The sequence below is a fragment of the Tiliqua scincoides genome, chromosome 2, assembly GCF_035046505.1.
Source record: "Tiliqua scincoides isolate rTilSci1 chromosome 2, rTilSci1.hap2, whole genome shotgun sequence".
Lineage (NCBI taxonomy): Eukaryota > Metazoa > Chordata > Lepidosauria > Squamata > Scincidae > Tiliqua > Tiliqua scincoides.
Window position 1 is genome coordinate 133,342,680 of NC_089822.1, and position 12,646 is coordinate 133,355,325.

Here is a 12,646-nt window from a genome sequence, read left to right on the forward strand (position 1 = left end):
CTGCTTTTTACTGTTGCAGAGGGACAGTCATGCAACTGATTACAGGTATAACCTAAGTATCCACAGATTTTTCGGTCTCAAAGCTGTTGAGAAGGGCCCTTTAAATTAAAGGAAAACAGTCATTTTATAATGCCAGAGAGGGCAGCCGGCTGTCAATCCATCAATCATTCTCTCTGCAGGCTTCACTCCTCCCTTCCCCCTGAGCACCTGAAAGAAGGCTAAACAGCAGCCATTATCACCATCTCCATTCTTTCCCCTTGCTGGGGCTCCTGGTGAAGGGAGGGACTGCTGCCTCCCCGTGAAGCCTGAGCTCCTGGAGAGAGACTGATTGACTCTGTGTGCAGTTCAAAAGGTCAGCAAGGTTGTTATTAAATCACTGGAGCAAAGAAACTGTTTTCTGAATTGATTTGCTCTAGTATGTTTTTTGCCATCCACCGAGTTCTTGGAACCGAACCCTCGCAAATAATGAGTCTCAACCTGTAATTATACGCCCAAAGAATTAAACGAGGGTTTCTGTAAATATTCACTGCATATCTGCATGATTTGCTTCTTTATTTTGGGAATACCTCACAGGCTCTCACTGAGCGCACATGGCAGCAGAAATGGCACGTTATCCTCAAACCACTCCAGATGTACCTGCTCTAGTTTGCTTCTGGTTCATGCAAAAACCATTTACTGTAATTAAGGAAAGAATCAGTCCCAAGAAAACCACATTAAACCAAAGACCCAATACACCAGACCAGAGCCAGAAGCTACATAAAACAATTTTAATATCCAATGGGGGTGCACAGAGGTCGTGGTGCGTCCAACTGTTCAGGGGGCCGAGAAACACATGTACAGGGGCCATGGCCCAGAGAATGAACAAATCAGAAAGGGGGGAAAGGAAGCCACTTTACATCAAGCAAAGGGAGCTGGGGGGAGGGGGAGAAGAGAGAAGTAAAATACGTATTTGCCAAGGTGAGGGAAGGAAGCACATAGTACCAACACTGTCCAGAGGCAGGGATGACCAGAAACATGCAGTGACCTGGGACTGATCTGAATACAATCAAGACCCCCAAAATTAAAGGGAAGACACCTACTCTTCCATTTCCCCCTGAATGGAAAAAAGAACCGTACAAGAGTCGGAGTATGTCCAGAGAAGCAGGTGGAGGGAGTGACCTGTCCAACAGGGTGTTGCTCATGCAGTAGGCAGCAATGAGAAACCTAACCCTGTGAAGTGTCCAAAAGTAGAAAATTGCAGGTCTGTCATTTAGCAGCTGGGATGCCCTCTCCTTTCTCTCTCTCCCCCTCACACACCCTCCAAGGCGCAGGCTGGGCAGGAAAAGTGTTTCATTAAACTTGCTAGGACACAGCTCGACTGTGGTCAAAAGCGGTCCCAAGTCTACCGCAGCAGCCCAGACCTTGCTCCCATCAATGCTGGTCCACTATTATGGAAGGGAAACAAAGGAATGTATGAGGCTCAGGATAGATGGATGACTGGAGACTCCAGCACCATTTGGTTTAAGGGCTTGGAATGCAAGTGATTTGGTTCCTCAGCAGCATGGTGCATTTAACCGCATTCACTAATGAGGATGTTTGCTGGGCCATGGGGCGGGACTCCAGTATCACAGTCTCATTGTGACCAGCAGGGGGTGCTGCCCAACACAAACAGGATAAAAGACTACATACTTCAGGAGACGGAATGAAAAAGTGCTGCCCCCTACTCTCCCCCTCCATACCCAGAAGGAGGAGGAAAGAGCCTTTTGCTAACCTGCAGCCCCATATTTAGAGTGCTCCCTCCCTGCAAAGTGCCAAATCATCAGTCTTATCTTCCAGCATGCACTGGGATTACACACGCACACACGCCCCTCCTACCTCCCAGCTTCATCACCACCTGGCTGTTCCCCACCCTGGCCCACCCACGCCAACAGTACACAAAAGCAAGAAGCAGCTGCCACTGAGTATTGGTCACCTCCAATCAGAGAGCCAAGTTTCACAGACCACCAAGAAATACAAAACTGACCAACAAAAAAAAAAAAAATGAAAATAGAAAGAAAAAAGAAAGGCCACAGAATCGGCGCCCAACCCCTCCCACCACACCCATATATTTTATTATCTCTATATATATATTTATCAACACGCACGCGCACACACAGAGACCGTGCAAAAAATCCTGGCAAAGCCAGAACCCAAGAAAGAGAGAAAAACCAAAAAGTTAACCTCAACCCACCCAACCCCCACAGCAACCGGTGCCGGCAAGGAAAAGCAAACCTAATAGGGAAAGAAAGGTGGGACAGGGGGCTGGGGAGAGGAGGGGAATCAACCCAAAAATGGAACCAACAGTGAGGGGTTTAGCCCACCACCACCCCTGCACTCATTTCTTGTTCTTCAGCTGGTTAGCCAGCCAATCCAAGCCCTCGTAAAGGCCGTCGCCACTTGTGGCGCAGGTGGCTTGGATGTACCAGTTGCGATGACGCAGCGAGTGCAGGCCCAGCTTGTCCGTGATTTCTGCCGCATTCATGGCATTGGGAAGGTCCTGGGAAATGAGGCAGAAAGAAAAAGGTTAGAAGCACAAAGCCAACTGCAGTGTGGCACTGTTTCCAAAACAAACCGCCTTGCCAAGAGGACAGGTCACTCCATACAACGCACTTCAAACAGTTACCCAGCATCTTCTGAGTCACATGGCTCTTCAGGAGTTGGCACCCATTCTGGCATACTGCACACAAGGCAACCCAGGAACCCCAGTCAGAAAAGCTAACTTTTGCTGAAGATACAATGTGGCTGACCTGTCCCCAACAATTTTCTAACTGCTCTCCTCCTGAAAATAAATCCAATCATCCAGACTTATTCTGACAGCAGCTCTTCCTGCAGCTGTCAGATCCCATACTGGCAGGTCTTGATATACTTGGAGTTTGGAAAAAAAAAAAATCTAGATATGTACCAAGAGTCCTATGCCTTCCAGATTTGCACTGGAAACTTCATGACTGGTGCAAAATGCAGCTGTGGGGCTAGTCTTTAAAAACCATACCACAGCACTGCTACTCCAGCTGCATTAGTTGGCCAGGTTCCTGGCACATTCATTTCAAACCCTCAACAGCCCAAAGTTCTCCCACATGAATCGGTTCACCCAGCAAGACCTTAGCAGAAAGCCCTCATATGGCTACCACCACTTTAAGAATCAGCAAATGGCAATCCATGAGAGAAGCCCTCTCAGCCATATACCTCAGGATGGGAATTCCTCACCACCACCAAAATGTCGATGGCACTTTTTCTCCATGTGTCATTGCCAACTGAAGATCTATTTCAATGGATCTCCAAGACTTTACCAGGCAGACCAAACTCTCACAACCATAACATCCTGCAAGATCTTTTAGGGAGGCTCTTGTGCAAATTTTGCCTCCTACAGAAACCATGAGAGGGTTCTCTCAGTGGTATCCCCTACTGCAGGGAGGCTCCCTTAATGTCAGTCTCTCACTATCAGTTGAAGATTTGCCTTGTTAAACAAGCTTTTGTTTTTATATTGCTTAGTTACACTCAGATTTACTTTGTTTTAAAAGTTTCCTTACAGGGTTTTTATTGCATTAACATTTTTACATTGAAGGTAATATCCTGGTTTCAGGAGAAGGGCAGATAATTTGAGTAAATAAGGGCCTGAAACATTAACACATGAACAAAATCCAGCAGCCAGAATTCTTAGAAGACACAGTCCATGATCTCTCTACCATTTCCAGAGCATCGTAACACCCACACTTATACTGTCTCTATATTTTAAGATTTATCTTTGGAGCTACAAGACTTCTTCTGCTCAATTCTGCACCCAATACCTACTCTGCACTTGCACAGAACATACAGTCCTGCTTTGTGCTTTTAACAGATACAGCTTTTCTTCACAGGGAAGAATAGATCCATGGAGGACACTGCAGCTGTCAACTACTAGAAGACATAACACAGAATCTGGCATTCTCCTCCCTCCTATACCACTCTCAGCATAGTGGCATACAGTCCTCCACACCATTCAGTCTGTCAGCTAAAGCATCTCCCAGGCCACTTAACTGCAACTGTCACTTCAGTTTTGAAACCAGGGCAGGAAAAGTTGCAATTATGAACAGAACATGCAGAACTGAAACACTTTTAAAGGAGGGAATTACTGAGTGGTTACTGACACTGAAGCACACCAGGGATGCTTCAAGTCTGCCACAATCCCACTGGCCAGTGACAACTGGTCATAAAACATCTTGCAGATCATGGTGCACTTTCAGGTAGTGAAAATACTTTTCAGTATTTTCCACAATAAAATACTGGAAAGTGTTGAGGAGCCAGAGGTTTCCAAGAAACTTCTGTTTGCAGTTGCAGCAGGACAGAAGGTGAACTTCGCTATCAACAAGTCTCTCACACATACCATAAGACCTGCCTTAGCAGAGAAAGGGTATTCCTGTGCCAGGCCAACTACTAGTATTTTCAAAATCCATCCATCGCTGCCACCACCCATATGGAAACATGGTGTGTGGGCCCATCCCCCCATTGTGCCATGCAATTAAAAAATCATCTCTGGTTGAGGAACATGAGCTAATGTTTTATCAGTGGCTGCCAGTTATTCACATGTGTATGGACACATCTGTGTACTACACACTGATCTGGAAAACAACTATCATCCCTTTGCTCCGTGCGCTCCATCAGAATTTCCATCCTAAGCCTATACCAGTAATAGTTTGCAGTAATAGTTTGACCAGAAGTGCCAACAGTAGCTCATGCCTTCCAATAATGTCAAGTTTCAGGTCAGAAAACCAAAATGATGCTATCACATGTTCAACAAACCTCAGGACCAACAGCATCTTTTGTCCTTAACAGAAGGTGAACACAACTGGAGAAGACCCTAGACCTGATCATTTCCAAACAGAGAAGCCAAACAGACACCCTCAACCAGAAAGTGAACTTTTGTGGCTTCCTTCACCCAGGACCAACCTGCTTATTAGCAAAGACCAGGAGAACAGCGTCTCGCAACTCGTCTTCTGCCAGCATCCGCATCAGCTCCTCACGTGCCTCATTCACTCGCTCCCGATCATTGCTGTCCACTACAAAGATCAGACCTAAGAGAGAAGGAGGAATCATTTACACAATTTCTTGGGCTTGGGAGGCATGTATGTATGGCTAAAAGGGGGGGGTGGAAGTCGAGGGGGTGGAAGTTATGTATATTTTCACTTGCATTGGACACACTATTAGGCTGCTGGGACTATAGGTCAGTTTGTACTGAAACATAGCTAGGAGATCAGAGAAGAATATGGCTTTCTCAGGTCACCCAAGATGTGCATGCATGCACGTCCGCACATGCACACATCCCAAGCCTATCTTGAGGCAGGCCACCATACACCAGTTGAACAAGTTAGGTGCCTTCCCTGCAAATATTTCTGCAGACCTACACACATAAAAGGGTCACTTATAGATAGAAGAGAGCTTTACAAAATGCCTTCCTATTTGGTCACTCAGAAGACAACTGTTCCTTGTCATGAGAAATTAGAGAAGCTATTTAGAAGTATGTCCCTTTCCCAAGAATCACATCTACCAGATGCCTGTTCAACTACTGCTTGAAGACATAAGCAATGAGATCCTTCATTCTACAAGCAACTTGTTCCCCTACTCTCCTTAGAAAGTACAGCTTAGTTTAATCTAAACCCATCTGCATAAGATCTCCAGTCACTATCTCTGTCCCTCATCCTCAGTTACTCCCTAGATAATCGCTCCAAGAAGAACCCAAGGATTTTTAACTACACACGTTCTTGCTGATCCTCTTGGGTTGGAATGCTTCTTTATAAGACTCCACCCACCAGAGACAGCTACCCTGCTACTGTTTAAATTCAGGAGCTGGCAACCTTTTTGTTTAAAGGGAGCAGACATTCAGTAGTGTTGTCATGTCAACACTGAATTTCTAGGTTGCCAGGCACCCAGAAGTGGCCCACATGGAGCTCAGCCTGGGGAGGGAAAACCTCCTATCAGTTTGCCACATGCCAATCAGGGAATGGTGGAGCACAGAGACTTTGTGCCACAGCAGTACAGGGACTCCACAAACCCAGGTGGATGGCTCTGTCACTCCCCATCTAGAGGGGGACTCCAACAGACTGATACTGCTTTTTACCTGCTTCTGTCTTGGGTATATAAACAAGGGGACATGATTGCTCTACTCTTCCATGCATCTGTGTTGAATAGCGTGGGAACTTTAATCCTTCCCCCCTTAAGTAAGCCACAGGTGGGATGACTTCAGCTGGCAGGTTATAGGTTGCCAACCCTTGGTTCAAATGATTGCTTAAGTTGGGATGAAAGAGACACGAGCCCCTATTGGGCTATTGGTTTCTCTAAAAAGGCAAGATCAGAGATTCAACAGCATTCAGGGGTGGCTGCTCAAAGACAAGTGATGCTGCAAACAATCTCCAAGACCAGAAGCCAGGACAGGGGGAGGGAGAAAAATCACCTTTGCAAATCCCCAACAGCATAAACCCTCCCAGAACCTGCTTCCCATACCCTGGGTGTTCTGGAAGTAGTGTCGCCACAGGGGCCGTATCTTGTCCTGGCCACCCACATCCCACACGGTGAAGCTGATATTCTTGTACTCCACTGTTTCCACATTGAACCCTGAAGAAGAAAGGCAGGGTTAGAACTTCTACATATCAGGTAACTCTGTCCTCCCTGCAAATCAAAGGGAGTCCATAAACAAGACATGAAACATTCAAGGGTAGGAATCAGGACTAGACATCCACTGACTACAGCAGGGGTGGACAACCTTTACAGCTCCTTGTGTTAAAAAAGGAATTTCAGCAGGTGCAGTTGTCATCTCATGGACAACAAGCTGTACCTGCTGAAATTCCCTCCTCTATACAATTGTTAAAGGTCCAGGAGCACTAAAGTTGAAAAGTTGGCCACCCCTGGACTACAGGGTCACACACCACACTCAACACTAACATGATTTTGCATAAAATGGATATGGGTGCACCAGTATATAGTTGGCAGACCTGATATCTGATATTTTATTTTTCTCTGTAAACCGCTTTGTGAACTTTTAGTTGAAAAGCGGTATATAAATACTGTTAATAATAATAATAATAATAATAATAATAATAATAATAATAATAATAATAATAATAATATCATCTCAGCTGCTTCCAGCATCAAGACCTCAACTGGCAGCTCCTTTGACAACTCACCACTAAAACAGTTAAATGCAAGTAGGGCTAGTGTCCTACTTTCAGACAGATATAGAATTCCAGGTACAGACTACTGATCTCAACCAGCCTTGGCCTCTGTATTAGCAACAAATATTTAAAATGAGTCATTCCTTCAACATAATTAGACAAAAATCAGAAGAATGAAAAACCAAAGGGTGCAATTCATGATGTTCTGGTACAAGTACTATCTATGAAAGGAGACTGGGAAGCAACAGGGTGTTCTTAATGCCCTTGTGAAGTTTTAAATTTCTCTTCTTGTTGCTTCTGATCCTCAAGGACAAGGTTAGATTTGCAAACTTCTCTTTACAGCCATGAATAACAATTTGCTTAAAAAAAGAAGTAAAAATTAGATGGACTACTCAAAGGCATGCTTGTAGGCTTGCCAGAAGCAACTAGCTGGCTGCTGCTAGAAGCGGGATGGATCACAGGGACCCTCAATCTCATCCAGCAGGGCCCTTGAGTTCTCCTCTGTGTAAGTGGACTGATTGTGGGATGGTTGTGTTGATCAGATGCAAAGCAAACGGTGCCCTTGGAGAACTGCGTGAGACATGTCAATTTACAGCCCATTCCTAGCAAAGAACCCACAATACCCAGGTAGCCCCTGCTCCCAAATAGCCATTTTTGAAGTTGAAAATGAGACCCTAGAAACCCAATACCAAGTCAGGCTTGGATAAACTACTGGCAGAGTGAGAACATTATTTGTGATCTAACCACTCCCAGTTCTGTGAGTCACGCCAATGAAGCCTGCTGTGTGCTCCATCAGCGAGGGAACACTGCACAAATGACAGGAAAACTGCTTTAACCCATCAGATCCCTCTTCCTTTCTCAAGACTACAACTAAACTGCAGGTGCAGTACAGAATGAAATGTCCCATGAGGAAGTAGAGCATTTCTTACACTGCCATCCAGAAGAAACACTCATATGACCATTCACACCATGCAGCTGTCACATGACTGCAATTCCACCCACAAAGAGGAAGAGAGGAATGCAACATACTTCCCATATTTAACAAATTATAGAACATACCAATAGTAGGAATGGTGGTGACTATTTCTCCCAATTTAAGCTTGTAGAGTATAGTGGTCTTCCCAGCAGCATCCAGTCCCACCATAAGGATGCGCATCTCTTTTTTGCCAATCAGGCTCTTCAGCAGGTTGCCAAAAATATTCCCCATGGCAGCAGGCTCAACTGTGCAGGACGTGACTTTTTCTGTCCAATCGATGTCAAAGGACTAGTCCTATGAAGATAGGAAAGGGTATCAACTGGAAGAGTTACCTCTCCTGTCTGAACAGTTGCAAGACTAGCTAATCCAGAACTTGTGGGGTTACAAGATCAATCACCTCAAGAAGTCAATCACTTTTATACTGATGCAGCAGGCATCTCTTAAGGAGTGTACAGGATTATCTCTCTGCTGGTTCATTCACACATGCAAGTGTTTGATGTTACAGTCAGCAAGTGATAAACACATGGATGAATCTGTCCAATGACTCCATCAGAAATATTTCGAATGGACTCTTTCAAGCAGAAGGTTCTGCATAGTGTAAGCCATCTTTCTGTAAATTAAGGCAGCTTTGAATATGTCACTAGTCTGCAATATTTTCATACTACTCTTCCCACACAGAGACTCCTGGCCAGTGCAACAAACACTCAGATTCAGCTTTATTCCAGCCACCAATCCAGGCTGAACATTTCCCATTTCTAAAACTGTTTCATAGAATGAATTAGTAAAACAAAAAATGGAATATACAGCAGCGAACTTGAACAGCTTTGTAACTTTATTTTACTTAAGAATTGGATTCAAGAGAAGGAAAAACATAAAAGCAGGCAAAATTAGATTCCTATCAATATAAGGCACCACAATGTTTTCCACAAAACCCACATTAGTGATGTAATCATTCAACACCATACATCAAACCAGGCATTTCTGTATCCAAACATTCACAACAATGCTGAACAACCAGCATTTTTCTAATTATATTGTGCCAAGAGTATTATAAATCTAATAAAACCAATGATCTCCTCTCTGTCAAAACCACGTTTCCCTACTGATTATCTGAGCATATAGTGCTTCTCCCCACCCCAATTTTATTGCTTTCATTTGACCTTTCCTCCAGAATACTTTCATTAAGAACATCAGGACCATACAGCTTAGAAAAGAGACAACTTGACTGAGGTGGCCTGATGCATCTACAACAGGGGCCTCTGAGTCAGTTGCCTAACTGGAAGCTGTGGCCAAGAGTACCTTTGCCCAACTTAGATTGGTGCACTAACTACATCAGTTCCTGAATAGGTTGGTTATGGCCACAGCAGCACAGCCTTGGGAACACCTCATCTAGGTTATTGTGATGCCTTCTTTGTGGGACTGACTTTGAAGACTGCTCAGAAGTTTCAGTGGGTCCAAAACAGTGGGACCCAACTGCTAACAGTGGCAAGCTATTGAGACTATGTAACATCACTGCTAAAATGTCTGTACCCATCACCAGCCTACTTCCAGGCACAATTCACTGTGTTTATTTTGACCTTTAAAGTCCTAAACAGCTTCAGCACACTTGAAGTACTGTCTTCTCCCATATGAACCTACTCAACTGTAAGATGGGGGGGTGCGTCTCCCACCAAAAGCAGGCAACTATGACAGAGCTTTTAGCTGTTGTGCAGTCTGTGAAACTCCATTCCTCAAAGAGGCAAAATTGGCCCCACCCTTGCAGGTTTTCCACTGGTTGAACATTTTTATTCCACCTAACTTTTAACTTACAGATACAATGTTTTACCTGCTGTAATCCTGTGCTCCATTTTTCGTTATTGTGTTGTGTCGTAAATCACCTTGAGCAGCATTTTGAAAGAAAATGGGATATAAAACCTAACAATAAGACCACAAAGGAAAAAGCAGCCATGGCAATAGGACAGACATATCCTTTGGAAAAAAATCTAGTTGTGACTAAAGATCTAAAACAAAAGTGCAGAGAGAACACACAGACATCTGTTATTTGTAACCTCACATTCATGCATGATACAAGTGCAAACAGAGGCCCAAAACCTCACCCTTAAAGGCAACATTAATCCACAGCACTCTGTCACAGATAGTGTGAAGGTCAGTAATCTGGTTTCAAGAGGATCCAATAACCAATGATGTTCACTGTGGGCTATCAGAACTTTGTCTGCTCCATTAGGCAATATCTGCAAAAAGTATACTGCCCACAAGTCTGAGTACAGTAAGTTGTGGTTCAATGCTGCAGTGAACAAAACCTTTTATATGTAAGGTCTGATTTTATTTATACAGCCATGTGAGGAGGCAGACTACAGACAAGATCATGTGTGTATGTACTTGTGATGGCATAGGAAAGAATAAGGCCATCATTACCTTTTATTTTCACCAGATATAACAGATTAGTTATTGTGGAGAGCACTAGGCTGTGACTGAATACTGAGCTACAACTTGCAGCATGTCTTGGCAAATAGAGAGATGAAGGACAAGAAGTGGCTAAACCTGAGATCTAGAAAGTGTGGCTATGCATCTAGAAGTACGCAGCCCAGCCTGAAAGATATGCCTTTAGAAATAATAAATCTGCTTATCCCTGAGCTTGTCTTTATATCAGTGCATCCCACAGCTCCAATAAATATACTTATAACTCGTTAAAGAAGGAACCCAAATAAGACCTATGACTGAATGCACAACAGCATCACACTCCAGAGACAGACAGCGCTGGGGCTGGTATCACATTATCAGCGTAGACCGATAAGAGATCCTTTCTCCTGCGTCACAATAATGAAAGACAAAATAGAAGGAGAAGAGGGGGCACGTGCCAGGCACTGCCCATCACACAAAGCATGCCAGGAAAGCCCCATCTGACAGCTTTCATTATTGCTACAGAGCTCAGTCAGAAGCTAAACCCAGAGGGTCAACACACTGAAGAGCCAACCCAGGAAGTCTTGGTTTGTCCCCAGTTCCTCACCCCCCCCCCCAATATCCAAATGATTTGATACTGCCAGAAAGACCTAGGAGTCTTGGCCCAAATCACTAAACTCTTACCTCCCTCCCTTTCAAGAACTCCAGATGTCTTGGGGCCCACACACCTCCCTATTTAACGATAGAAGCTGCAAACGTGGGAAGGCACTGACACATCCCAGAACCTAATTTTGTGGAGTACTACCAGCGCCCTCTTCAGCCCAGGAAAAAAAAAATCAGGAGTGTCTTAACAGGCCCAGTTCCAGTCTACACAGGCCTGACTACTAGGAAAACCTCTGCCATTTCCCCAGATAGCATTTTTTTGGGTAACTGCAAGGTTCGGGAGGGCACTTGCTTTTGCCTCCCTACACAGTTCTGCAAACACGAGTCGCATCAAATGAATCTGTTCCCAACTATTTAAAACCACACACACAATGCCTGCCCGAGCCCCAGCCACCCACCCGGTGCAGGCCACCCACCCACATACACATGCGCTGCAGAGCGCACGCACCTCGAGGAGCCCCCACAGCACTTCTTCCAGGCAACCCCTGCTCTCCCGGATTGTCACCGGGTCTGCCTCCTCCTTCAGCCGGTGCTGCCTGCTTGCTTTCGCAGCAGTAACACCAGCCACCCACCCCCACATTGCAGCGCGCAGGCTCCCGTCGCCTCTGGAGCCAGGCTGGATGCTACCCGATACCCTTTTTTACCCTCCGCCTCCCCGCAATTATACAATCCCATATAGAGTCTATACACACCCCATACAGGGAAGGGAAGCGCCCCCCCACCTACACCCCATACATGGGAGGGAAGCGGCCCCCCCCACCTACACCCCATAGAACTCAACCCTGCCGTCCCCGTCCCCACCCCAGCCACCAAGGGGGCGCCCCAGCCCTCCCCGCCTCCCTCCCCTCAACACCCACTGCCGCAATGGCCCCCCCTTCTCGGTCTCCCATTGACCTCCGCGGGGCCGGGCCGGCCGGCCGGCCGGCTTCCCTCCCCGCTGCCTAACGCCTCCATATCCATCGTGCCGCCTCCACCTTCCGCGGCCCCCCCCCACTTGAGGTGACCGCCGCCCCCCGCAGGGGGGACCAGGCCCGACCGGCAGGCACCCACCTGCTCCTGCGCGCGCGCCGCCACCGCCTCCTCCTCCTCCTGCCCAGCTGACTCTGCACTCCGAGTCCCCCGCCAGCCGGAAGCAGCAGCAGCAGCCGCGGCAGCAGCAAGCAGGCCCGTGGACACGACGCTCTCGCGAGAACGCGCCGCCCCCTCACAACACTGGGGCGGGGGCGTGCGTCTCGCGAGATCTGCCCGTTCCATCATCTCCATGGCAGCGGCTGCAGCAATGCATAGGGGCGGGGGGCTGCCGACTGCTGCAGAGGATGAGTCTTCCTCGAGATGCGCCGCCGCCGCCGCCGCCGCCACCGCCGCCGCAGCCGCAGCAGCTCGCAGTGTGCCTTCGCTTGCAACCCCCCCCCCATACATTGCACCCCTGCAACACTTGTCGCTGCTG

At 46.6% G+C, this 12,646-nt stretch overlaps 1 protein-coding gene across 1 annotated transcript; it reads right to left on the reverse strand.

Moving 5' to 3' along the window:
• Nucleotides 1–753: 753 nt before the first annotated feature.
• Nucleotides 754–12,358, reverse strand: ARF3 (ADP ribosylation factor 3). Its single transcript, XM_066615206.1, has 5 exons — nucleotides 12,250–12,358; nucleotides 8,220–8,430; nucleotides 6,493–6,603; nucleotides 4,942–5,066; nucleotides 754–2,515 (listed from the first exon to the last, which is right to left on the reverse strand). The coding sequence occupies exons 2-5, from the start codon at nucleotides 8,365–8,367 to the stop codon at nucleotides 2,354–2,356; spliced, it is 546 nt and encodes a 181-aa protein (XP_066471303.1). The 5' UTR covers nucleotides 8,368–8,430; nucleotides 12,250–12,358; the 3' UTR covers nucleotides 754–2,353.
• Between the last annotated feature and the right edge of the window lie 288 nt (nucleotides 12,359–12,646).

Coding starts and splice junctions, on each gene's coding strand:
- ARF3 (XM_066615206.1), bottom strand. CDS start 8,367: ATGGGGAATATTTTTGGCAACCTGCTGAAGAGCCTGATTGGCAAAAAA. Junction 6,604..8,219: donor CACCACCATTCCTACTATTG/GTATGTTCTATA, acceptor TTTCTTCTTCAG/GGTTCAATGTGGAAACAGTG. Junction 2,516..4,941: donor TGGTCTTTGCTAATAAGCAG/GTTGGTCCTGGG, acceptor CTCATTTCCCAG/GACCTTCCCAATGCCATGAA.